This window comes from Poecilia mexicana, unplaced genomic scaffold (assembly GCF_051168715.1).
Source record: "Poecilia mexicana isolate PSO_F unplaced genomic scaffold, ASM5116871v1 scaffold_7, whole genome shotgun sequence".
Taxonomy (NCBI): Eukaryota; Metazoa; Chordata; class Actinopteri; order Cyprinodontiformes; family Poeciliidae; genus Poecilia; species Poecilia mexicana.
The window spans coordinates 12,374,203-12,401,047 of record NW_028263376.1 but is presented as its reverse complement, the minus strand read 5'-3'; the positions used below and the strand labels follow the sequence as shown (position 1 = coordinate 12,401,047).

The following is a 26,845-nucleotide window of genomic DNA, read 5'->3' as shown; positions in this document are numbered from 1 at the left end:
GTATTCAAATTAAATACTATCGGCACACTTAATGATATTAGCGATTAGGTTATGTATTCAGCAAGTACTTTTACTTTTAATACTTAAGTATTTTTAAAAGCCAGTACTTTTTTACTTTTACTTAAGTAAAATGTTAATGTGGTACTTTGACTTTTACTTGAGTACATTTTTGCCTGTGTATTTGTACTTTTACTTAAGTACATTTTTTGAGTACTTTCTCCACCACTGAATTTATGATACATCTCATCAGACAACAGGCAGACAAATATGATTAACATATTTAACTTTTTATGCACAGTTTTGAAATCAGGGAACATTTTTCAAAGTGAAGTGACCAGAAGTTGTCAAGACTCTCTGAACTAGGGGTTAAAAAAGCTGACCAAGACAGAGGGAGAAGTAGTGGTGTCCAGATACGGATAAGAACTCAAGTTGGGTCCTTTCACATTTCATTGCAAGTTCAAAATCATCTCTTTGAAATGTGAGCTCTCAACAGATTTGAACAGGGCATTGCTTGAAAATACAAAATATTTCTAAAAAAGAAAAAACAGAGACGACTCAGCGAAGAAACATCCAGGCTGCAAATAAATTCCTCCTGAAAGCCTCAGTGGTTGCAGACTTTTTTTTATATTCAGAATTAAATTTCACTCATAAACAGCAAGTGTGGCAAATGTTTAAAAAAGGAGTGCAAAAGAAAAGGTGACATCAAACTTATGTTTCGACGATAATTTATTTGCTATAGCTGCACAACTGACAATCTGGCATGGACCTTAAAGGAGCTTCTAACAATTTAAAAATGACAACCAGCATAAAAGGCAACAGCGTCATACTTAATTGGCCAAAGGAGCGACTGATTTCCCCCAGTGTTGCTTAAAGAAGCAGTATTTAGTGAGGCCCCTTTTAAAGGACAGAAATGATAAGTATCGTCAACTCGGTGCTGTTAGATCTACAGCTACACTTGCTCTTCTTCTCGTCGTCATTGCACAGAGACTCATATAATAAGAAGAGACTGTTTAACAATATATATTCTTAAAAAGGCAAGCAGTCCTTTCAGGACATACAGTGGAGTATGCAGCACGTAAAATAATAATTAAAAAAAACATCTGGAAATAAAATCAAACAGTACACAGCCCCACTTAAGCTGACAAAAAGCACTTTGTGCTGCAGTTAAATTATGACAGTGATTGACCTTAAAAGCATAAAATATTTTCATGTTACCTGGCACACTTGACAAGAATGTCAATGGAAGTGCAAAACTTAAATATCACAACACACACAAACTCACAAACACAGTGAACACTCTTAGAGAGTATGCATTGTCCACACTGACCTCTGACATCAACGGTGTGACCAAAATCACAGTATGAGAAGCACATCCATAAGTAAATGGCTTTTTTTTTTTTGTTTGTTTGTTCCAACCGATTGTCTCAAGAAGCAACCCTCAGCATTTTTCCTCTTTCTTCACAAGATATTTTTGCTTTAGAGCATCTCAAGTTTTCTTCCTCCCACCTGCCAGTGGCGTGCGTCTTTAAAAGTTAAGGCATTTCAAAGAAAATCCATCAGTTTTACACGAAGCACACTTTCAGGTTGGTTCGTTAGCATCAACACTCCAGACAGTTGCTTTGTTTTGCAGAAGGAAAAAAAAAATGAGGTAAACAAATGAGTCTGACTGTGTTTCTCTCTACAAGCAACTCTTATGCTCAATACCCGACAGATTGTGAAATTTAGAGTTGTACGTAGGCAGATGCGAGGTTAGCCTGTTTCCCGTATTTGTGCAAAGCAACATGTTGCTTCCTCCTGCATCGCACTCAAACTTAAGATAATCTTTTCTTTTTTTTTATTAAAAAAAAAAAACAACAAAACATTAACAATGGCATTAAAAGCTTTAATGCAAAAATGACTCTATAGCTAGATTCTGGACAAAGCCTGGTCCTCTGGTGCGCTCATGAAAACAGAAATGAGAAACTTTGTGCCTCGCATTAAATGTGCACAAGGCTTTAACGTATACTGGCACTCAGTAAAGCTTCAAGGCCAATGACACGACGACAGTAAATTAATTTAAAATAAACATCATGAATTTACAAGTTCTCTACACCAATTTAATTAAATAAAGCACAGTATAAAAATACACAACACTGTCGGAGAGAGGCAGTTCAAGACAATATGTGACGGAGCCGTTGCCATCCGGTGCGTCGCCATCTAAAGTCATCCCACAGGCTGTCTGCAGCTCGCTCTCTGCTGAGTAATGCAGTTGCCGAGATGAACTTCCTGTTTCGGTGATGCACTTTGCAGGAGCAGATGGTTTTCAAGTACCAATTTCCACTAAATCCAATATACATTTATGGTTTTGGTTGGGTAAGACGGTTCATTCTCTAGATGGAAGAAAGATAACGGGAGCAGATGTCCTTGACTTTGAAAAGGCCTGTGTTGAAATGACTGCTGGATGCTTCTGTTTAGTTGTTTCTCAGCCGCTGGCATGTAAACATTTGCTGCTGTCTGTGTTTGAATGCCATGTGTCAAAGTACATTTAGATCTCTCATTTGTTTGTTTTTTCTGTCTATAAGTTAAAAGTCATCATTTTTGGCAGGTTTCACCGGTGCGGTGCTCTTTCACGGCCTGTTGTCTTTGGCCAAGGAGTGCATCATCCAGTTGACTTTCGTCTTCCAGCTCTCCCGCAAAGCTTCGTTGAACTTCACTTTGAAATTCTTCAGCGCTTCGTCCTCCGATTTGCCCAGAGCTAGAGAGTCCTGTTGAAAACGAGACACAAATGGAAAAATTATTCTCATCGTCACGAAGCCACTGTAACTAAAAGGCACACAAGTCTGATTTTTCTTTTTCCAGGATACCACTATTTTAAAAAAAGAAAAATCACCCTTTTTTCAAAGATGTTAAAATTTTACATCTCAGTTTGTTTTTGTGGTGGAAGTGGCAGTATTCAAAGTGTTCAAGACAGGAGAGGCAGAAGACTTGCAGGAAGGATCCTGACATTAGGAGTCGAATCTTAGAGGGCTGCCGTCAGGACAAAAAACCTGTGTATCTGGGGCACAGGCCCTCATGAAGCTCTTTTGATAACATGCCAGGCAGCACAACTCCTACCGCTCCAAATGTGAGAGCCTGTGAGCTGTCAGTCAGCTATGTGTGCAAAGAAGGAAAACTCCCCGAAGTGATGGCATCGCAATCGCAACCATTGAAGTAAATTCTCTCATCAGTCGCAATTCTGCGCAAACCTGCGATTTTTACCAGCCATCACAATTTTTCAGGCAAATCTGACCAATCACCTTAATGTTTTCTGTACTTCCTTCTTTTCTGACCAATCACTACAACTTTTGACCAATCTCCTTTGACCTATTCTAATTTATTTTCTTGTTCCACGTCTCGATCGTCGAACCTGCAAGATGAAAACATGTGATGCTAACTGGTAACATCTGCCTTATTTTTGTTTTTTTCTTTTGTTTACAATGTGTAAACATCTTTTGTTAACTTGAACAACCAATAAAGAATTACTCTTTTGCACCTTAGGACAGGACTTTATTGTTTTAAGGGTGTTATTTTAAGAAGGTCCTTTAAATAATAACCATCTTGTCTGTTTTTGGAACGCTATGTGTAGCAATTTAAACTTTTTGGTAAGACCATGTAATGGGAAAAATAAACCTTAAAAAAATTGCAACTGTGACCTCAACTTTTTGAAAAAGGTGCCATAAAATCTGTGTCAGCTGCAATAATCACAAAAAATATCGCAACATCCTAAAGGAAATGCTTAGTCGTATAGCAGTAAAATAATCTCACACTGAAAATGATAGAAAGTCCAACAAAGACATAATGTGTTTAACATAATCATGGTATGTACAGTTATTGATATTCATTACAGTCCTTTTAGAATAAATGTCACAGAAAACTTTTTTTTTTTTTTTTTTTTTATAAAATCACTCCAGATACGATGTAGTGCTTTTGATGAAGGTTATCACAATACTAACCATATACAGACTCATGCAAAAATGATCTAAGTTTAGTACCTTTAAATACTGGATGTCTTTGGAGGAGGAGAGCTCAGGCAGCCCCGCTGCCTTCATCATGGCGAAAAGGTTGACAAACAGCGTCCCGTTTCGACACAGGATCTTGTAGGCCTTCTCGCAGTATTCCCTGAACCTGACAGAGCAGACAATCGCTGTAAGTATTTAAACATAACCCCGAAGCCCCTTGGTGAATGCATTACGTGCTATAGTACCTTTCAAACTTCTCACTGTTGTTTGTCCTGCCTTGCTGGATCACATGGACAAAGTCGTATGTCAGGATAAAAGGCACACGCTCCCTGTTGATCCCGAGTTTCCGCTTGAAGTTTCCCAGGAAGTGTCCGAAATCAATGTGAAACAGCTAAATATGAAAGATTATTGTCTCCGTTAGAAAGATTGGCAATGCATAGAATCTGTTGAATATTTTACTTTGCAGGCCTGCCTTGATTAACTAGACTTTTCACTGGATGTATAAAGTTTAAGGCCTGCACATACTCCAAGAGAACAGACATCATTATCTCCCATGAATGCAAGAGAAAAAAATAATGGCATTCTGCCACTCTGTTCTTGCAGGTCAGGTTTGGACGTTTTCGACGCCATCTGAACAACTGCTGTGTTATTACTACGAAATGTGAAGTGTGCGTGACTACCAGTCTGAAATATGCTGCAGTGTTTCAGATGTCCTGCGAAAAACTTCCAGGAATTTTACCCTTACGTTTCTTGTGAAGTCTGACACAAACTTTGCTCGTCTTTCTGAAACCCTCTGCTCTTGGAGGATACGTGCTTTGATCAGGCCCACGATATTCAGACTAAATAACTCAACAGAAAAATAATACTGATTTATGCGAGTGCGCTAAACCTGACCTGTCCAGTTTCCCTGATCATGATGTTGTCATTGTGGCGATCTCCAATCCCCAGCACGTAAGTAGCTACACAGTAGCCAGCACAGGAGAGAGTGAACTCCTCTATCGCTTGATCGAGTTTGTCCCTGGAGAAACATGAAGTCAGAGAAGGAAAGAAAGACAGCATAAACGGGTTTTATTCGTGCAGCACATTCCTACTGTTCCAGTTTTTCCTGCTGTTGCACACAATGCGTAAAGTATTCACAGATCCTGTGGCAGCTTAATGATCAACCGTCACATCCTTTTAGCTTACAGGAGCATGGACTCCGCTGTGTTAAGCTCTTGATAATTTCCCCCGCTCTTCTTCGGTCTCTGCAGCGTTTAAGATAATCACCTTTCTGTTCTGTCGTGTGGTCAGCTGCGCCTGTGCTGCCGAGTGACGTACAAAGCCTGTTTTCATTTCGTCCAACAGTCCCATGTCTTCAAGGAGGTTTTAGAGAATGCGAGACCTTCAGACGGTTTGGCACTAAATAAAAATCTACTCTCGTTTATTGTTCAAGGAGCTGCCGGTGCACTTCGTCCCGTCCTGCTGCAGCATTGAAACGCAGCTCGGAAAAACAGCAGGATGAACGGGAATCCACCTGCTGTACACGCTGCAGCTTTTGGCTCAAACTTCATTGACGCAAAGGTTAAAAATTAAATATTCCAGTCACACAAATATCTTTGAGAGGCAGGAAACAGAAAGGCCTCTTTGAATATCTCAAAGGCCAAAAGCCATATTTAAAGAATGGCCTCCTTACATGGCAGCTGGTTAGTAGAAGTAAAGATGAATATTTCACAGAGGGCTATAAGAATTAAAAGGTTCATTTGAATCGTTTTTGTTTTTTTGGTGCAGAGATGCATCTAAATGTCTAAAAGACTGGAATAGGACACCACCACGCTACAGAGAGTAAAAGAGAAGCCCACATGTACTATATGACTAACATATTTACTTTGAGGAGGAAATGTATTATGGATTATATTAGGTTTGAGTTTGGTTCATAGCTTTGTTCACCATCTGATTAGGTCCCGAAAAAGATGAAGGCTGTGGGAAAAACTCTTTTCATTAAATCTTAATGATGATCAGGGTAAAACTCCCATTGAGGACACTTGGAAACCAAATAGGCCCCTGCAAAAAACATAAAAGTAATAAAAAAACATTTTTTTTTTTTTTCATTTTTAACACGTAAGTCTTTCTTCTGCTTCAGGTCTAAACAGAACTATAAAGATTTTTTTTCTTACATTTTTCTGTCACAACAGCAACTCCTACTTTATCAAGAAAAAATTGCTAAATATAATTTATGGAGTGCAGAATTGAATGCTTAGGTTGTTTGCAGAAATACACAACAACATGGTAGAGGAGCAAGTTCTGCTGCCAACTAGTGGTTGAATATGTAATTTCATGAGAGATAAAAAAAATATTGCAGATGGAAAAGTCACATGTATAAACTTATGTGATGGTTTACTTAAAGTATTTCAAACATTTGAATTGCCATAAATGGGTACCTCTTAGGACAGAAGCCCTGGCATCTGAGATTGTTATAATATCTTTACTGATTAATGTGTTCTTTGATGTTTTTGTAAATCTGATGAAGTTGCCTGAACCTCACTTTGTTCCATGAAAAGATGTTAGCAAATTGTTCTGGTCTGAGCAGGAAACCATTTGAAGAAGACGGGTAACGTCTGACAAATCCATTTCAGCTTATGGTTTAACCCATCGTTATATATTATAGTAATCTAATTTCTATCAATGACATTCCGATTTATACCCATGCTGGCCGTGAACAAGAAGCTGACAGTCACTGAGCAGAAACCAGCCTTTGGGAGCCATCTTTAGCAGGGGATGTACACAAATTCAGACCAGCTGTTTTAAATTATATTACAAAGCCAAAAATATGTACATATTCATTTCCATTGAGCGTAATGAGAAAAATCGCTGATGTAGCAACACATGTGATGCTTAGGTTGTTTGCAGAAATACACAACATGGTAGAGGAGCGCAAGCTCTGCTGCCAACTAGTGGTTGAATATGTAATTTCATGAGAAACACATGTCTAAAACAAACAAATTATTTGCAATCCTCCTCAGCATTTTAGATCCTCCTCAGCACTGCAGCGAATTGTAGATTATTAACAAGAATATGTTATAATGTCTATAAAGTGCATTAGATTTGATCTGATTGATGTTAATATTAATCCATAAAAAGTGTTAGAAAGTGCTTTTTACACATCCAGCAGTAAGGCTGCCACACTACGTCAGATTAGTTTTATTTTGTGCTAAAATAAAGTTATAACATAACACCACCTTATTAGGATTTTTTAAACATAAAGTTTCTATTAGTCTTTTCATCTTAACAGACAAAATTGGAAATAATATCTCGTCTGCCTCCTTGAGACGTTAATTTTCTGGAGGCGAACACATTACATCTCACGCAGAGAGACGGCAGGAGCTACTTTCACATTCACAACTGGGACGGGGCTGATGACGAAGCTGTCCTGGGCGCACTGGGGAGGCCCCTGTGTGGAACTGGGGCCGTTTGCTAGTAGAAGATCTGCATAAACAAACCCCACTGATCCCATGCGGCTTCTTAGAAGCTTAAAATAGTCCTTCGGCTCAAACATGATGCACACGATGCAGTTTTTGAAATAAAAGGCAATTGCGCTTTCCAGATGGAATGATAATGTATCTAGACGGTTTAATTCACATCGTTTCCGTCGACTTTACTCACCCCGGATTCTTGGACTTGAGCCAGTTGAGCAAGGCGTCCTTGTTGAAGGCAGCGGTGGCCGCGCTGTTGCTGCTGTTCCTTTGGATGTTGGCGATCGTGTCGGAGCTCTTCACGATCTCGATGAGCCCCGTTTTGTTCCCGGTGGACAGGCAGCCGTACGGGATCATCCTGACAGCGCGGGATCAGCAGGATTTAGTTTAAAACGAGCTCTTCTCGTTTTCAAAGCATCAAGCAGGACGAGAAAAGCGGATCCCACCTGAGATCCAGGCCTTCTTTCTTCCACAGGTTCTCCATGAGCCGGATCATCTGCAGGGTTAGCATGTCCTGCCGGAGATCTGAAAAAAACAAACAAAAACAAAGCAAGAAAATAAGAGAAAAAAATGTAGAAAAAAAAAACGTATTGTAAAATTTACAACTGAGTCAAAAAGTATTCATGCCCCTTCAAACTGCGACACATTTTGCCATATTTCAAATAAATACGTCAATGTATTTAATTTTTATGTAGACATAATTATAAAGAATTCATGAACACACACTTTAAACATTTTTACAAATAATTAAAAAAAACCCCGATGTGGCCTGCATTTGTATTTAACCCCCTTCATTCTGCTACCCCTAAATAAATTGAAAGGACAAAATACTTTAAGTAGCATCATTGGTAAATATAGTCTGGAATTCAAGTTCAGCATGAACAGAACCGTTTGCTTTGCGTTTATATTTAGCAGCTCTGAGTCAACACTTTGTCTAACCACTATCCGTGCAAAGAAGTTATTTAGGATTCTAGTTTCATTCATATTAAGGATACAAAAAAAAATTCACTTCCTCTTTGCAAAAAAACCCAGTCGAACTGGATGGAGAAACACTTTGCAATATTAATGTTTTGCCTCGACTTTTGGAGTCTCAAACAGATTTACTTCCTCCCACAAACTCTGACCCGCTTCCTTGATCGCGCTGAAGACAACTTCCCTGCAGCATGATGCTGCTACTACCACACGTTACCACGGCATCTTTTGCGATGTTAATTGAGTTCCGCGTGTTATATTTTCCAGGTTACAAGCTGGGAGATAATGCCTTTCAAATCCAGAAAGGCGTCATCTCCTTTGTAAATGCATCTTTCATTTACAGTTTAGAGTCTAACCTTTTCATTTTCACCTTTTGTTAATTTAAAGTCACAGTTACCTTCTAAGTTAACAAAGGTCAAGTGTTTATGTGCAAGGGGGCGTTTTAGGATCATCTCATTTCTCACCGTCTCCATTTTTGAAGATGATGCCGACCATGTCTGCTTGTTCCAGAGGGTTCTTGTACATCAGCCAGAGCGGCTTCATCTTTGAATCCATAAATCTGCACTTGTCAGCGCTGTGAAAATAAACATAATGAAAATCATTCCACCTTTTAAATATGTCTCAGAGTTCACAAAAATACTTTCTGTTTTCTTATATTTCCCCTAAATTAATATCTAAAAATACCTTTTAATATATGCATTTATACTGATAATTATTTATTTTAAGCAACTATTCGTAAAACAAAACTTGTAGGGTTTTAGAGAGAGTAAATAAAGATGGAACCATTTCTTATGGTGAATTAACCTTAAGACTTTGGTAATTATTTTTCAGACAGAGGGCATAAACCGCTGTGCGTATGTGTGTGTAATGCTGACCAGATTTCAAACAGGATGACACTGGGGTTGAGCGGCGACAGCAGGTCCGACAGCGCCTCCAGATACGACTCCTGCCTGATGCACAGCTTCAGGTCGTCCACCGTCATTTTCTGGGAGCCCGTCTTGACGATGTCGCTCAGGGCCTTCATTTTACCCAGAGCCTCGTTCTGGGGGCAGGGGGGAGGGCGCAGGTTGAGTTTTAGAACAGCAGATATGTTCACTGTGGGAGTCAAACGTCTGAACGAGCGGCGTGTTACCTGTTTGGATAAAAGCTTGATGTGGTGGATGTTTCCCCTGCAGTAAGCCTCCAGAATCAAGCCAAAACGTAAACTCACTGATGCCACGTGAATCTCCGATCTACAGTAAACAACAAAAAATGTCAAGAAAAAAAATGTATCTTGTGTCTTTTTTTTTTTTTTAAATACTATTATGAGATCAGACTATGTCTTACTTAAGATGCCAAAACAGAAAGTGTCCTATCCTCCTGTTGGACAGCGCCCTCTCCAGCAGGAAGGTGGTGAGGTCGCAGTCCAGGTAGGACTCGTACTTCAGGACCTGGACCAGCTGGATCAAGTACTGCAGCAGCTCATCGTCACTGTGGAAGAAAAAAACCTTTTCTTTTTTAATCACTGCTGATATTCAAAAACAGAAATACTCATGGCTGTTTTCTGCGAGTGGATGTACCTGAGCTTCTTGAGGCATCTGATGGTGAAGTACCGGACTGCTGGATCAGGAAAGCTGTAGTCCAACAGCTCCAAGGCTTGGATGGCAGGGAGTTCAGGCCAGCTTTTCAGTAAACTCACCATCTAACAAGCACAAGAAGACAATTTCTTACTTTAATTACTGATAAGGCTGCCATTTCAGTAAGCTAGCTCCGCTGAACCCCTCCACTGACTGAGGTATAAATAACAAATCTTTTTAATGCCATATCCAAAGTATGATCAAAGCCTTGGTGTTAGGGTGCATTTGAACTCATTGATGATACTGTCAAGTAATATCAGGGTTTCCCCCAGTGTATTATAAGCCTGGTGGGCGACCAGGCTTTACTTTTGCCCCCACCAGGCTAAGCATTGCTTTTTTTTTTTTTTTAAGGCTTTTTAAAATGTTTGTATTTTTTAAGACTTTTATAGTTGGTGTTCAGGTGTTAATTTTCCAATCTTTCGATAGCATATAATTATTAAGTGATATTTTCAAATTTTCTGTCAACTTTAAACATTTTTTTAACCCCAAAACACGACGGGCCACTGGATGAATAACTGGGGAAACCTTGAATATCATATGTTCAAAATATTATTTGAATATTTTATTTTTTTGCCTATAAGGCTATAAAAAGTGTCCAAACTGTTTAGGTAAAACCACAAAAAGTATGGCAGACTGTAAAATGTGTACTTTTGAGCATCAAACGCAAAATGAAACATAAAAAATATCTAATTTCTCTTAGTACTCTTCAAAATGGGAAAGACGAGAGAACATGTAACTTCAAGTAAGAGAGTATGGAGTCTGGATAAGACCTCTCACAAGTTGAAAGTAAAATAAAATAAACAACCCATTGAAGCTAATGTAGGGTTTGGAATATGTATAAGCTGCACATGAGTTGAGTTAAAAAACAAAACAACAAAAGAATCTAACTGTCTCCACACCTGAACTACATCCTCACGCTTATTCCACTTAGTGATGAGAAGCAGCTTGGACAGGCACTCGGGGAAATAGTCGCGGACCTCGATTCGGAGCTTCCACAGGAGCTCTTTCTCATCCTCAAAAAACTCGGTGTAGTTTTTGCTGTCCATGATTTCTTTTAGTTTCAAGTACTACAAAAAGACAAAGAAGCAGCACACAACTCACTCAGCTTTGTTTCATTTTACTTTGGCAGCGTTCAGGTTTTAGAAACGCCTCAGGGTTTTATTGTTTTACCTCGTCTTTGGAGGGAAAATCAGTGTTGCCGTTCATTTCTGGATCGATAGTCTGAAATGGGTTGGAGGCAGAAAATTAATATTTCTTTCACTACTGCAACAGTGCACAGTTACAGAGAATATTTATGAAAAATCCATCCTTTCCGAACAATCAAACAATATGTCGTCTTTAAAAATATGTACGTATTGTTCTTTTCTCAATATTGTACTTAATATAGAGTTAAATGTCTATACTTTGTGTCTGCACACCTTGAAAACTTGAAGTCAAATTAATTGCTTGTGCAAACAGTGTGAGCCAAAATCGCTGATTGTGATTCGTTATTTTGAGTACATTTATTTAGTACAAAAAAATTGCTTCTTGAGAAATAATTAATTCAAACTTCAGAGAAGTTCAGTGGATCTGGTAACTTTGAAGTTGCTATACAGTACTTCCTGTTTTTAGGGGGTGTAAACATGATGTGACATCTTGAAATAATAATAATAATAATAAGGCTGCCCATATACATTTAGGATAAAACTACCTTCTCAAGGGGCGGATAGTAGAGCGGATGAGGCCGGATGTTAGGGAAGCGAATGAGGAGCCCGGCGGCGCTGTCTACGTTGGGGTTCTTCTGGACCGTCCCCATCGGGTTCAGCAGGTCACTTTTGTCATCTGTGGTGAACAAAATTGTGCATTAAAACGTTTTGCGTTGGAGGTAAACATCGTTATGAGAAAAATGTTATCTGCGAATAACCCTGTAAGCTTTTGCTGCGCGTTCAGTCTGAACATAAAAACAGCATGTAAACAAGTGAAAAACAAGAAGCGACTGCATTTTAAATACCACTGAGTCTAACGAGCAGCTTGTCTGCCAACAACTGGCAACACACACGTTGGGTTTATTTTGCATCGCTCCCCACTGTGGGCATTTCTGATGGCATCATAGGGGTCGGCGAAAGATGCTGTGATCATGTCAAGTGTTTTTAGAGATAGGGAAATGTAAGACAGGAACAGGAAGTACCAGGTACAGATGGCCACATGGATAGGAGGAAGTCCCCGGTCTTCAGCTGGTCCTTGTAGTCGAACACCATGGTGTTTACCCAGGCAATCGGACAGTCCTGGAGACACGCAGCGGTGGTTAGGTTTCAACGACAAACAAGTAGTCACAGCATATAAGAAGAAATATAGCGAACTACCTAAAAAAAAAAAAAAAAACCTTTTTACTCATTCAAACTTTTTTCAAATAATTCTGTTTTTTGACAGAACATCCTGATCTGATGGTGAATATGTGCCTATCTAGTGCGCTTGAGCTCATGCACAATTGGGTCTTGGATTAATAGCTTTCTCTCATAGCGTTGCCTTTATTTTGTTCAGTGCTAATTACACTTTATGGATACAAAACCTGTGCGGCTTTAGCAAAAAAAAAAAAACATTCTCTGGTTGTCGTTTCTGTCGTGATGGATAAAAGGAACTAAGCTCCCAGCAGGGCTTAGAAACAACAACTTTCGTTACTTCATCATTTCTCCAAACAGCGCAAATATATCTGAGTCGAGATGCGCGCAGATTAAGACGGAGGCACAAACAAGTCGAGCTAAAATAGCCCCACTTCCGCCTGCCGTCTGGCTGCGAGACTTCTCTTCTGGACATCAGAAAAGAGAAGTGGCTAAGAAAGGAGAAGTGGCTCCGATACCCTGGAAACACACCTGGGCAACTTATTCAGGGAGGCGCAGCCAGACATGCTGCCAGCAGCTGCTGCAGCGCTGTCATAACAAAAGATGCTCAGACCACAGCTGCAGAAAAAAAGGGGAATTTGTTGTTCACCGAGTGGGTGTGGGGAAGCTTCTTTACCTTTCACGCTGGTTTCACAGTTTAGTGCTGAAAACACCAGCTTGACAATGGACAGAGGAGAGAATCGTTCACTTTGTTAGAACTGGTTAGTCGCAGGGTGACTGGTTCGTGAAATAAGAAGGCATAGGTTTCTGTTCAGTTTTGTTTCATTGCACTGATGTTGTTGACGACTAGTTTCAGAAAGTGTGCAACATCTTCAACTTCAACTAAACACCTCAGTTTGTCCTTAAACAAATGAGACGGCACCGTGGTGCTCTGAATGTGAGGGGATTTGAAATCATCCAAGTTTACATTCTGATTCTCCGAGTTATATTTTCTTTACATTGAATGTTTTGAGATTTGTAGACACAGTGAGAGAATCATGTCCCTTACAAATGATAAATATTAGGTCAATTTTTATACCTATACCTTTTATACCTTAATCTAAATTGTATCAAAATGTTTTTCATGTTTCTATTTTTTTTTTTTTTTTTTTACATAATCTTGATGAAAAGCGGCGCATAACTTTGTCTCAATTATTTCTGGTCTTTAAATTCCATTTGCAACCATAAACTTTGCAAGTATTTTCTTTAGACTCTTCTGATCATTATGTTTGTAATTTGTACTAAGGGAATGAAATATTAGCAATTCCTTCCCATGCATTTCACGGAATCCTCAACACAGTAGTGGAATCCGTGGAAAAATGTAAAAATCAATGTCAGACACACTCTTCATCCAACCCGACTGGGTTGGACAATTTTGCAAAGTAAAATGGCCCAAATTACAAATACAATCTAGACTTTTCACATTTTTATTGGTTAAGATTTTTACCAGATCATTTTCCTTCTGCCTCCCTACTTTATGTTGGTCTGTCACATAAAATACCAATAAAAGACAATGCGGTTGGTGGTTGTAATGCGACAAAATGTGGCAACATTTCAATGGGTTTAAAGAGTTAAGCAAGGCTGTTGTGTGTTATTTGATGTTCTTGCTGTTTGTGGACATAAAGGAGTGTGCTGGGAAGGTTTCCCTTGACTCAAATATGAAATAACTAGATTAGATTAAAAATGACTGCATCCAAATTACAAACAGTTAAACTGTGACATCAGTCAAAACCTTTCTGACTCAAATGACTCAGAAATCAGAATCGGCCAGTAACTCGCATCTTGATTTGAGTCTAACGTTTGCAACAACACACACAAAAAAAGGGCTCCACAGTGGGAACGATTTGCTTGGTGCTCCTATAGGCCGTCGCAGCGTAAGCTCCAATGCCTAGCAATGAATAAAAAGTCCAGCTTTGAGTGTGTGGGTGTCAACTGTGAGTATGCATTTAGAATTCCTTCCTTCCTTGGACTAATGTGCAGATAAAAGAGCAAAACCGGATGAGACGCTAACCACAGCCTTGCCACTGAACACACTTGCACAACCAGTAGAACACACCCACAGATCGCACACAGACAATGCGCACCAAAACACAAGCAGCAGAGCGTTTGCACCTGCCAACTCATTTACACCCGTCAGCCTGAGCTGCTAAATCCCAAAACCCCGACGGGCCGCTCACCGCTTTCTTGTTCTTCTTCTTCGTGCCGCGGGGTTTCTTGGTCTTCTCGATGACGGCGTAGAGCGCAAAGCACAGGCGGCTCATGCGCGGCAGGTCGGACACGTTTATGTCGAACTCCAGCCTCTGGTCCCACAGCGGCTCGGAGCACACCGTGACCTCCGAGCTCGTCATCATCTTGCACAGGAGCTCGCTGCCGTGGAAGAGGCCGGCCTGCACCACGAGCTGCATTGGAGCAAAACACGCAAACACACATTTACACATTTGTGGGGGCGATTAGAACAAGGCCGCCAGCTGCGGTTTGGATGCTGCAGCGCTTAGCTGTTTGCGTGAGGATGATTGTTTTTGGAAGATTCACAGAATTGGCGATAGATGATTCAGAGCTTCCTGTGTCACTCGAGTTATGAGTCAAAGGGTCGACGCTTCTCAATGTAAACAGGTTGCTGTGACTCTCAGGGTTGGTCCAGGAAGCATGACAAAGAGCGCAGAGTTACAATTGAACACCGCGCAAACAAAATGTTCATCCTAAATTAGGAAAAATCTTAATCTATATTTCGTAATGGTTAAAGTCTCTGAATGCCAGTGGCTGGATGGACCCAAAGGAAGGCAACATGGCGACTTTGGCGTGAGTCACGAAGTTCACACTCTTGACAATAAAACGCCTAGGTAGTTACGCACTTTGTCATAGAGAGGAAACACAAAACACAAACGAAGGAGGAGGATATTTTTTGCAGATCAGGCCGACACGCGAAGGGTAACAAGACGTGTGCGACGAACAGCCATAAAAAGAAGCGCATCTGAGAGCAAGAGAAGGGGAAAGAGCACGAAGCCCGCCTTTTTTCTTAGAATTTAGGCCTCAGAGTGAGACATAAAAAGCCAGATAGGCCCTCCCCACTTCCTGTTTTGAAGTTTTAACCAACCGACTTGATGAATTATGGGAAACGTGCGGTTTGGACATGTGACCCACCTCTCCCCCCCCAGCCCCCATCGGCCTGCACCTTTCTCTTCCCCTCCCCCCCCTCTTCTGTCATTTGCATGTCAACCTGACAGTTCCTACAACTGAAGTTGAGATATTGGTAAACAAGCGAATGCCACATTTCATTGAGCAGCAAAGTGAGAAAACCTCCACAAAACCACACCGACCTTCATTCCCTCGTCTGCATTGACTTTGCTCCCGTGAACGAGGTGAATGTAGAAGGGCTCATGTATGGACCAGAGGGAGGAGGTGTTCTGCTGCAGGAGAGAGAGAAAGGAGGAAAATGAGGAGGAAAGATTATTCTCTCCCTCTCTCTTTTTTTTTTTTTGTCCTTTTTACCTAAAAATAAATTTGCATTCCCTGCCTTAAGTGTAATCTAAGTGCTCTTGGCGCAGTTTCCTGTTTGGCAACACGTTCAAAGTGCACAACAAACTTACTCTTTCAAAAGTATGCAAACAAAACGCCACTGCAGCTTTAAGCTGTCAAAAAAAAAAGGAGAGAGAAAAAGCTCTCTACAAACAGTAGCCTAAGTTAATTTCTTCTGGTTTGAATAACAGTTGGATTCCTTTATATTTAATTACAGCAAGTGAAAGTAAGCCATCTACGTCATTTGCTAAGGTGAAAGACTTCTAAAACTGTGTTGCATGTACCTCTGGATGGCTTTAGAGACGGTGATTTGAGTGCAAGACTAAAACTCAAATTGGACTTGAATTACAAAAATAAAAACCTTCAAACTTGACCTAGACTCGTGTCCTGAAGACGTGAGACTTGACTCTGACTCCTAGTTTAAGACTCAAATATTATTTACATGTATAAAGAAAAAAAAGGAAGGAACTAAGTCAGCTAGAGATCCCTCTGATAGGTGGTGCACAGCGGCATATGTTTTACTCTGAAAGAAGGCGCTTGATTATTAGTCAGTGGCTAGGCCTGTCACGATAAGAAATTTTGCAGGACGCTAAATTGTTCCAGAAGTTATCGCGATAAACGATAATATTGTTGTTTTGAGACCATTTGTGAGTAATAAAAAGTTAATGGCAAAAATAATAATGCAAGAACACATTCTCAAAGGTCAGTAAACTTTAAATTATAACACAAAATAAAGAGACAAAACAGCAAATAAAATGAATTTTGTAAACAAAATTATTCCTCCTAAAAATGGCTAGTTGAGACCGAAGCACCAAACTGAAGGCTTTATCATCCAGTTTTTGGTAGAAAGAGAGAAAAAAAAAAAGAGGTAAACGATAAATCATATCAACAGAAACTATTGAGCTTGTTTGAACTTATCATGCGATTAATTGATCTGTTGATTATTGTGACAGGCCTATCAGTGGCATTTGTGAATTATGGGAAGGTAACGGCTCATAACAGTCATAATGACGACCACATGAGTGGTTCTCCAAAGGAGTGACTTTGGATGATTTCATAACAAAATACACTTAAACGTAACGTCCTACCTTATCTCCTTTCTGTCTGACATCGTCAAACTAAAAACACTTCCAGTTCATTCAGATGTTCAAAACTTATTTAATTTCCACACAGGAACTCAAAATTTGACTCTAAAGAGGGAATATATATATATTCCATATTACATTTGATAAAATGTTCAATATAATATGAAGAAGACTTCAGCAGATTAAAGTCAATGATAAATTGACAAAGCACGGCTGTTAATAAGTATTCAAAATTGAAAGATAATTAACAATGTTAATTATCACAGTATAATAATTAGAGTCCTTAAACTATGATGAAAGTAGGGTTAAAGAATTGATGACTCTGACTTTGGGTAAAAAAAACTTAATCAGAAAAAAATGGCTTCTGAACATCTCTGATACAAAAACACAAGCCAACACATTTCTCTGCTTTTTCCACTTTCACACCCGTTGCCTAAATGAATCAGTTCAGTGTGCGCAACAGACTTACTGAGACATGTTGACAGAAATCAAACAGCCTAAACTGTTTACTGCAACTGTCACTAAGAATTACGTGCAAGGCAGCCATGTTGGATTTTTGGGCAAGGTTGGTGCAAAACCTTGAAAGGATTACGACGTGCTGTTCATTCCTACCAAGTTCAAACAACCTCCGAGTAGCCTTTTAATCAGTGAATAAAATTGTTAAAATGTTGGCATTTTTTATCTGTTCCTTAAATTTTAGTGAAAGTAAACATCCATTTTTATTCAATAACTTAAAACAAGCTTGGAAAGTCTAAGCCCTGCTCAACCTGTGGATATCTTTGTATTTATTGAGACGGCTCCGTCTGATCCGCGTCATTTTGCACTGCAGTTGTAAGCATGCTAAAGTTCACAGGCTGGTGGAGGATTAACTGGAAACAGAGAGCGCTGCTGGGTTAATGGGCGACGACTCCTTACCTTCTTCAGGGGCAGAGGAGGCGGTCTGGACAGGGAGCGGGTCTTGTACATCTGGCTGCACACTCTGCCCTGATCCTCCTGGTATTTGCTGATGGTGGAGTGGTGCACCATGGTAAGCTGGGGGTTCTGACCATTCCTCATACAGAAGAAAATGTACTGGGGAGAAAACAAAAGAGGACTTTTTTTTATTTTCTCTTTTTGTTTACCGGTAGAGCAATCAGTCAGCTCAGCAGCCACAGATATCTCCCAGCGTCCTGATGGCACTGGTTAAACTCCTGAAGGCTGTTCATTTGCTGTAAGTTAATGCAGTGAAAATCTCATTATGTCTGGATGGAAGCAGTTCCTCTCTGCAGCACTGCCGGACAGATATGAGTCACTCCATCAGGTAGCCGGGGTTTCAAAATCAACAGGGGAGCCTCCTGCCACCAAAAGTCTCGACTCAACCCGCCTCTGATGCGACAGCCGCCCCGGCTTTACGTCGGACGACCAGCACGGGTCCAGACTAACGTACAGACGTGTGAATAAACACGCTTTCAGCTGCTGCAGTTTTTCCTTAAGCCCAAACTGCAGACCTGAAATGAAACCAACTGATTATGAAGATTTTCGCTTCTTGTCACAACTGTCCGTCCGCATAAGTGTGTTTTATTTTATTTTACTTTTTTTTTTTAAGCGACACAGCTTAAAATTAGCTACAAACGTGTACATTTGCTTTGAATTCCTGTAGAAGAAGGACATAAATGATGGGAGGTTACTGGCAGCTCTGCAAGACATTTCTTCATGGAAAGAGAGAGAGAGAGAGAGCCTGTTGGAGGAATTACTGTGACATCTGTGCTAAGTGCCTCTCTGCAGCAGGTCCAGCAGGCTCGAGAGCGTAGGAACAAATACAGCAAACTATAAAAATATCTGATTCGGTCTGAATGAAACCACATTTTGGGAAACGTTGCTTCAGAAAGATAAAACTCAACAATATCTGAGCCCAGAACAAAACTGATTTCTTCATTTGGACACCTGGCAGCCGTGTGAAGAATACTGGCAGTAACTTTCACCGTTACATGAAAGTGAGAAAAATTTATCTTTAAAATATCTATACTATTTTGGATATTTATTTACATACAGCATTCATAGTTAAACAAACACTTAATTTTTCAACACATTTCTGCAGAGCAGAAATGTTTTGTTCCCGTCACTTTAAGGGACCCCTTCACCAAAAAGCAGTCCGCTCTAATTGACCTGTGGATTTATCGATAAAAGGTTTATTGAAAAAAGAATAAATAGCAAACAAACAAAAGAAAAATCTATTTATTTGTTGTCAGAAAAGCCATCATACACCAAAATTAAAGACTAAAGGAAACTAAAGATTAGCCAGAAGTTGAAATTAATAAATTCTCTGTTCATTGCTTAACGATACATTTTCCCCCTAATTATTGAATATCTTCTAAATAAAAAAGCAGATCCAGGTTATAAACCATAAATTGACTACATGGACTCTGATGCACTTTTTTAAGTTCAATAAAATAAGGTAAAGGTCAAGAACACGTGTAAAATTTTCCAGGATGATAAATTGTCCCAGAAGTTAACGCGATAAACGATAATATTGTTGCTTTGAGACCATTTTCAAGGAATATATAATGGTAATGGCATAATAATGCAAGAATACCTTCTCAAAGATCGATAAACTTTAAATTCTAATGAAGATTTAACTCTGGAACTGGAAGACATTTTAAATATCCACAATAAATAATAAAAAAACAACAAATAAAATGATTTATGAAGTCTCTGTAAACAACCCTTCAAAAAAAGAGGCTAGTTGAACCCAAAGCACCAGACTGGAGACTTTTGACATCCAGTTTTTGGTAGAAAGAGAGAAAGAAACGAGAAAAATGGAAAATTACTGAGTTTGTTCTAACTTACCATGCGATTAAATTTACTGCTTATTGTGGCAGGCCTGGTGCCTTCTCCAAGGAGCCGCCGACATGTGGGCGCAGATTGAAGCTGATATTAGGCTCACAACTTTCTGATCACCCTTCAAGGACACCCTGCGAATTATCCTGAAATTCTCAGGATAATTTTGAATACTTTTTTTTCCCCAAAGTATTCAAAACTCCTAGCTCTAACTTGCAGCATGTTTTTGCTCATTTTTGTTTTTTTCAGTCCCCAGGAAAAAAAAAAAAAGATAAAATCAGTTGCAATGCACAAAAACAAATCTACAAGCCGACACAGGGAGTTGGGTTTTCTGAAATGCTTGGGATTACAAGAAAGCAGGAAAAAACAAACCCCATGATGGAAAACACCACCTGTTGTCTGTGCTTGGCAGGTCAGGTGTGTATTATATGGCATCAGTTTTGGACACTGAATAGTATCACATAAAATTTGGAGAATATTTTCCAGTTAAGGAGAGGGAGCTGCAGGAGCTGCAGCAGCAGTGGAGTGGGAGGTGTTTCATCCTCATTCAGCTATCCGACTGCAGCACCATTTAGAAATCAACACGGTATTGCAGCGTTGATAAAAATCGCCTCTCTCTTACCGGTAAATTCTCAAGTGAAAGTTGATTAATGGAAAACGATAGCTGAAAAATCTAAAAATAGCTTCTTAAGATAACGTAGTTCCTTGCAAAAACGATAGCGGAAAGCTTTGAGAAGTTGAAACGAAGCTTCAGCCAAGCTGAGCAAACGTCAGAGGATGGTCTTTAAGTATTAAAAACATTGTTAAGAAACATAACCTGGGGTTTTGTGACATGAAACAGAAAAGGACGAGATCGGGGAGACAGACGACGTAATGTTTGGTCCAGGTGATAAAAAGCGTGAACAGTTATGACTGCTAAGGCTTAAAACTGGAGACAAACCAATCGAGGTGTGTTTTCTTGGTCAATACCAATTATAGGTTTTATTTTGAGGACTGACCTATTAAATCAGATCTTTTTTTCTAAGGATTATAAAACAGAAAAGAGAAAAAAATGTGCAGCAGCTTTTACCAGAAGCATTAGTTTTGAATTTAGCAGAAAATCAAAATATGGAGTATCAAGTATTTATCAACGACAGTATTTATTTTGTTTAATTTTAAATGAAACAGCTCAATATAGCAGTACATGCTGTTAATTTGTGTGTTTATAGATTAAAAACAGTGAGTGTTTTTAGTTTTCTATACATTTAATGAACAGAAAACAGAAAGTGGCAATGAGAAAAAAATAAAAATAAAAAGTCCAATTCCCACCGGTGGCCGATCGATCGGTGCATCTCCACTCAAGCCCTCATGTTATATAAACACAAACTGAAACACAAAGTAAAAATGACTTATCAGCGTGCAGTCGTACGTCTGACTGCGCGCTCAAGGTCGAGGCCGACATCTCTTTACAGAGCTGGAACATTTTGAAAACAAAGTGGTGTTTTCATTCAGTTTAGATTTCTTTCTGCGAAAGCCTTGGTGCAAAAAAACCCCAAACAAACAAAAAAAACTTTGTTAAGTTCAGTCTGAAAAAAATAAATAAATAAAATTGATTCACGTGTGAGATAAAATCCACATTTTCAGACTAAACTAAAGCCATCGTGTTTTACTCTCGTCTCTGGAAAGATTAAAGGGACCGATCATGACATCAGCACTTTTGCAACTTTCAATTCGTCATAAACTACGCGTCTATGTAGATTCATATGTGAATGTGTTGGGTTTGGATGCAGTTTTAGCTCGACACTGAATGTAAGCAACATTGGCCAGGGGTGTTTTTCCTCACCTTGAACTGGCACAGCGGGTGTTGCCCGTAGATGAACTCCCATCTCCCGTTGACCTGCAGGGTGTAGTCCTCGGGTTCCTGTCGAACCGAGCGGAAGACGGTGGCCTTCTTTTTCAGAGCGCTCTTCATCAGAGCCACAGGCAGATCCTGGGAGTCCTGCTGCAGCATGAAGCTTTCCTGCAAGAGTCAAACGTAAAAAATAAATAAATAAAGACAAATTTTAGGTGGCAACTTTAAAGTAAGTAGCCGTCGAGCTTGTTTTTTTGTTTTTTTTTGAGAGATGTTTAGAAGGCTGGGTTGATGCAGTAGGTGGGGGATTTCCAAATTTTCTTAATGCTGCTTACAAAAAAAAAAAAAAAAAAAAGAAATCAACCCCCACATTAAATCTACTCAAGTCGGAACCGATGTTTTTCCAATCAAAGCGACAGCGCTCTTTGTGAGACCAACAAGCGTTTGCCAAGTTGACTCATAACCCAGTAAAACAGCAGGACGACTCACATCGCTCGACTCAAACTTGATGTTGACGAAGAGCTTTTTGCCGTGCTTTGATTTGGAGCTCCCGCCGGTCGCCGGGGAGCTGCACGGCTCAAGCTCGCACGGGAAGCTGTACTCCATCCACCGTTGCCACGGCAAATTCTGCCGCTCCAGAGACTTCTCCTCGCAAAACGTCCGCATCTTGGTCCGGAACTCGTCCACCTCGTGATTCTTCTGGGCTTCGAACTCGTGCAGACCTGGCGTTTTGCAAAGGAAAACGCTTTAGACGTGCGACGTCGCAAACACAACAACAAATCTCTCTGGCGGAAATCAAGCTTCGCTTTTTCGCAAAAGTGATGAAAAAAATAAACAATCGAAAAGACCCTGCCTGAGGGAGATGCATGAATGATCACTTTTCCCCCCCCCATTTTTATTAATTCATTAGATTGTTTTCTGTGTTGTGAATTTGCAGCTGTTGAGTCCTTTCCCTTTTTTTATATAGCTTATCAAGAGCAACTAATGCTAAATTCCTGCTTTATGCAAGAAATTTGTTAATTTTCTTTGGGGGGAAAAAAGCTGAACAAATTCTGCTAACCACTGCTTTAGCTTATTCATACATGTCTGATAAAGCACTTTCTGAGGTTCTTATTTCCCCTATTTGACAAAGTAACAAGCAGAAGAGAACAATAATTTTGTTTTTCTTCCCAAATGCATCTTATGTGTGCAACATCCAAGGCTATAAAGGGACAGATGAACAATAAAAGGAACATGATCACATACAGAGATTGTAGAGAACTATCTGTGCCACCATGTTAACGTGATTCAAACATTCAGAAGAGATAATAAATAGACACGATCTGCAACTTTTGAAGCAGCCATATTGGATACTGCTCTGCAACTTTCCAGAGATGCAAATCTTTCAGTGTCTAGCAGTTCGATTACAGTTTTCATGGTCACTTCGGAAATTATTTTTGATTCAGAAGCCTTTATTTTTTTTTTTTTTACATTTATTTAAAGAAATTCTCTACTGTGCCACACAGTATCAAATCCCATCAGTTTATATTTGAACAAAAATAGATTTGCGCATAAAATTCTGTGAGCGTTAGCTAAGCTTAGCTGGCTTTTTCTTAAATAAAAGAAAAATGTTAAAAACAATTAAGCGGACTAAAAATCGATTTTCGAGCATTTTTGAATCCATTCAGAATTCCCAGGACTAGGAATTGCGACTCTCTACAGGTTCTCTACGACCTTCGGCGTTCCCACTCAGACTTCAGAGGATTTTCTTGCTCCATTTCAAACCAGAAACTCAGAAAATCTGACTTCCAGGTTGCAAAGACAATGACTGGAGTTTTCCAGTTCAGGTAATACATTGACCTCTCATAACCTCAGAGCAGGTCGTGCCAGTGGCAAAGTGGCTCCAAAAGAACCATGGCGGCCTTTGGGAGACGGACGCAGCTCAGCTCACCTTTGCCGATGAGCAGGCTGATCTGGGCGTTGGTGAGCTTCTCGCTGCGGTCCCCCTCCCTCGCCACCAGCCTCAAAACACACATGAAAGGCCGCACGTCGCTGATCCTCCTCGACTCTTCCTCCAGCTCCTCCCGCTCTGCCGTCTGGTTGATGCAGGTGAAGACGTACAGGTCTGGATCACCCAGTCCAAAGAACAGGGGCTCGCGACTGGCGTTTTTCCAAACCATCTGACAAACGTGGAAATAAAACACAAACAAAACTCAGAGCTCTCTGTTGCAGAAACCAGTACAGAAACACTTGGGGAAATCTGCTGATCACATCCGAGAGCTATTCCAATAAAATAACTCTGGATGACCGGGAAGGGATTTCGTCTTTAAATAATCTTCCCCGAGGCCTCAGAGAGAGAATCATTACCCAACGCGGCTGAATGAAGCAGCATGAAGTGGCAGAACTGTTGGCACACTCACACTTCGCAGCAGATCTGGCCGTGTTCGCTCTGGGAAGCATTTCTGCAGCTCCCTCTCGAATCGCTGGATGAGAACCAGCGAGCGCTGCTAGAGCCGCGGCTTATTCATTTATTTTTTATTAGTTTAATGTTTGAACCACATCTTAAGCCAGCCAATTACTTTAAACGGATGCATTGTGAGTGACAACAACAGCTATAGTTGCTTCTGTGCGGTCATCTGAGCCACAGAGCATATCTGCAGTCAATCGATTAAAGCCCACTAACGATACAGGGGAATCTTATGATCCATGAACAATGTGGGATATAACAAAGCAAAAAAAAAAAAAAAAAAGAAAAACAGAAAACACAAATATTAAACCAAGAGAAGGTGAACCGAGGTGAGGAGACGTACTTTCTTGATGTTTCTGATGGTGTCGTTTCGAGACACGGGGAATTTCAGGAAGATCCCGGTGGGCAGCAGGAAGTCCATGTAGATCTCCCGGTCTCCGTCCTGCTCCCACTCCTCCTGCGTCCCATACTTCCCCGGGGGCATGGTGATGGCCTCTCATTTACTGTCAGCTCCCCTGCTGCTGGCCGGAAAACACAAGCCAGTCAGAGGAAGTGGCGGCCAAGTTCAACATGATAGGGCCACGATTAGCATATGAGCACTAAGCAAAACCGTCCCAGCTCATCTGATAGAGGAGGAGGGGGGGGACGGGGGATGTGTAGTTCAAGTGTAAAGCCAATGAATGACATGAAATATGACAGCAAAGTGGGTCTCTCTGCTTATTCTCATCAGCTTTCTTCCACAGTAACAGATTTCTGGTGACTATCATACATTTTTCTGTGCATGCTGCTCTCAACTGGATGCCACTGGCCTTGATTGTTTTATGGGTTTTTTTTTTGTTATTTTTTAAATAACTGCCTTTCCACAGACAGAAATACTCAAAGGACAAATAAAGTCAGGACAAGCAACACGTAAACTTCAGTTCAACTGAGCTAAACCATAAAGTGCAGACAGTTTTGAAAGCTGCTTCTGCTTCCCACAAACCCCCACAGAGCACAGTCTGACGGTTTGCCTTGAACTCAAACTACCATGTTTGATTTTACTAAGAGGAAACGTGCGCCGAGAGCCGCTCTCTGTCTCTCTCCCTCTGTCTCCGCAGAACAGAGCTGGCTTACAACAGAAACGCGTCTCACTTCAATCTATGATTCGGTATTAGAATATTTACTGCGCTGCTGCTGGGAAACATTCAATAAAAAAACGCGAAAGAGGGGGTTGAAAGAAAGAGAGAGAGAGAGAGAGAGAGAGAGAGAGAGAGAGAAAGAAAAAGCCGATATTGAAACGTTCAGCAACTCGGGTCTAGTTGACGTGATGGCGAAAAGCTTTGCCAACCTGTTGGCGCACATTACTTGCCTGTCAGCGCCACAGCCCGGTCATCTCCTCATGGTCTCACCGCGGCGAACATGGAAGCTGGAGCATCCCGACGAATCTGCCCGCTGCTCGGAAATCCACCTGCTCGGGCCGGGTTGTGGGCGTCCTGCGCGGCTCCAGCAGCTCCTGCGAGGCGGCGGCGGTAAAGTGTCTCCCTGCCTCGACGCGACGCGCTGTCATTCATGCGGTGACGCTGCTGCGCTGCAGAAACGCCTCCACCTCCTCCTCCTCCTCTTCCTCCTCAGAGGTTACGCTGTAAGATAAGCTCCGTTAGTTTAGCATCAGTAAACATGTAGTTAAAGGAAGCTGTAGAACCTGTTTTTTTTTTTTCTGAAGCTGATTAAAATACAAGGGGCTTCTCTAGAAAGTTTTGTGAACGAGGGCACAACAAATTAGAATGACTAACACTCACATTTTAGTAATTATATTTGATTTGTTATGAAGAAACCTAAAATGTGGGTCCGATTTTTTATTTTTTATTTTTAAAGATCTTAATCTTCCTTTGGGTTCCTGTCACACACTGGAGCGCTGAGTTAAAGCTGCAGTATGGCACTCCTTTGAAAAAAAATATTTAACTTAATTTAATTTTTAAAATATTTGCTAAAACTGTCACTATGTCTTGATAGTATAATGTGAGACAAATAATTAGTGAAAAACAATCAAACCCCTCTGCTTTCTCCCTGGAGTCCAGCAGCCATTTTCAGAAATTCGATGCTAGAAACAACCAATCAGAGGCAGTAGGAGGGTCTCAGTGCTGTCAGTCATCCTCGTCCCACCATGCCTCTTTCTCTCTGCTACATTAGAGAGAAAGAGGGTTCACCAACATGAACCAGTCTTCATAACTAAACTGCTACAAACACTCAGTCTAGTTACCATAGCTACTGATAATGGCAGGTAAACAGTTTTCCTGGAGAGGTAAGTTGTTTCTCCACCAATGTCATACTTAGCAGCGCATACACGAGTTGATTGACAGTGCTAATTGATTGGTTGTTTTTGACTGGGAGTGGTGCATTTCTGCTGACGCCAATAATAGCACTTGGTGGAGGTGGAGGAGCTCGATTTTTTTTTTACAGATTATCTGTCTTATATTGTGCTGTCACAACATATTTTAACAAATATGAAAAAAAAGAGATTTCTTTAAAAGTGCCCAGATTCAGACCTGTGTATTTTTTCCATTGATGTTTGTCTAAACAAACTGCCTGATCTAAAAGGCATCTGTGCTTAGACTTTAAATTAAATATTTATAAGGTGGACAAAAATATCAATAATACCAGAAAGAATTAACCATAACTCAGACAGCTTTACATGAACCAATGTTATCCTTGTTCCAGATAAGGTGACAACATCAATGTGTGTGTGTCAGGTTTTTTTTTTTTTCCGTAAAAAATGTCCAACATTCAGCACAAATCTTAA

At 40.3% G+C, this 26,845-nt stretch overlaps 1 protein-coding gene across 2 annotated transcripts; it reads right to left on the bottom strand.

Annotated features, from left to right (window-relative positions):
* Window positions 1–708: 708 nt before the first annotated feature.
* Window positions 709–25,661, bottom strand: pik3cd (phosphatidylinositol-4,5-bisphosphate 3-kinase, catalytic subunit delta). 2 transcript variants are annotated; one of them, XM_014985865.2, is made up of 23 exons: window positions 25,415–25,661; window positions 24,410–24,584; window positions 23,551–23,779; window positions 22,110–22,342; window positions 21,612–21,788; window positions 17,888–18,043; window positions 15,689–15,775; window positions 14,549–14,770; window positions 12,182–12,278; window positions 11,705–11,835; window positions 11,185–11,235; window positions 10,914–11,081; window positions 9,958–10,079; window positions 9,725–9,868; window positions 9,531–9,630; window positions 9,274–9,440; window positions 8,863–8,972; window positions 7,873–7,951; window positions 7,617–7,784; window positions 4,872–4,995; window positions 4,223–4,368; window positions 4,011–4,143; window positions 709–2,744 (listed from the first exon to the last, which is right to left on the bottom strand). In XM_014985865.2, exons 2-23 carry the CDS (start codon window positions 24,548–24,550, stop codon window positions 2,607–2,609), a joined length of 3,123 nt encoding a protein of 1,040 aa, XP_014841351.2. In that variant the 5' UTR covers window positions 24,551–24,584; window positions 25,415–25,661; the 3' UTR covers window positions 709–2,606. The 2 variants fall into 2 exon arrangements, with proteins under 2 accessions (XP_014841351.2, XP_014841349.2); XM_014985863.2 differs by having other exon boundaries at window positions 15,689–15,778; window positions 25,415–25,660.
* Window positions 25,662–26,845: the final 1,184 nt, after the last annotated feature.

Excerpts from the sequence above, each read along its gene's own strand:
- pik3cd (XM_014985863.2), bottom strand. The coding sequence starts at position 24,550 with ATGCCCCCGGGGAAGTATGGGACGCAGGAGGAGTGGGAGCAGGACGGA. Across the intron at positions 23,780-24,409 it reads CCATCAGAAACATCAAGAAA|ATGGTTTGGAAAAACGCCAG; the intron begins GTACGTCTCCTC and ends CACGTTTGTCAG. Across the intron at positions 9,441-9,530 it reads TCAAGCTTTTATCCAAACAG|AACGAGGCTCTGGGTAAAAT; the intron begins GTAACACGCCGC and ends CCCTGCCCCCAG.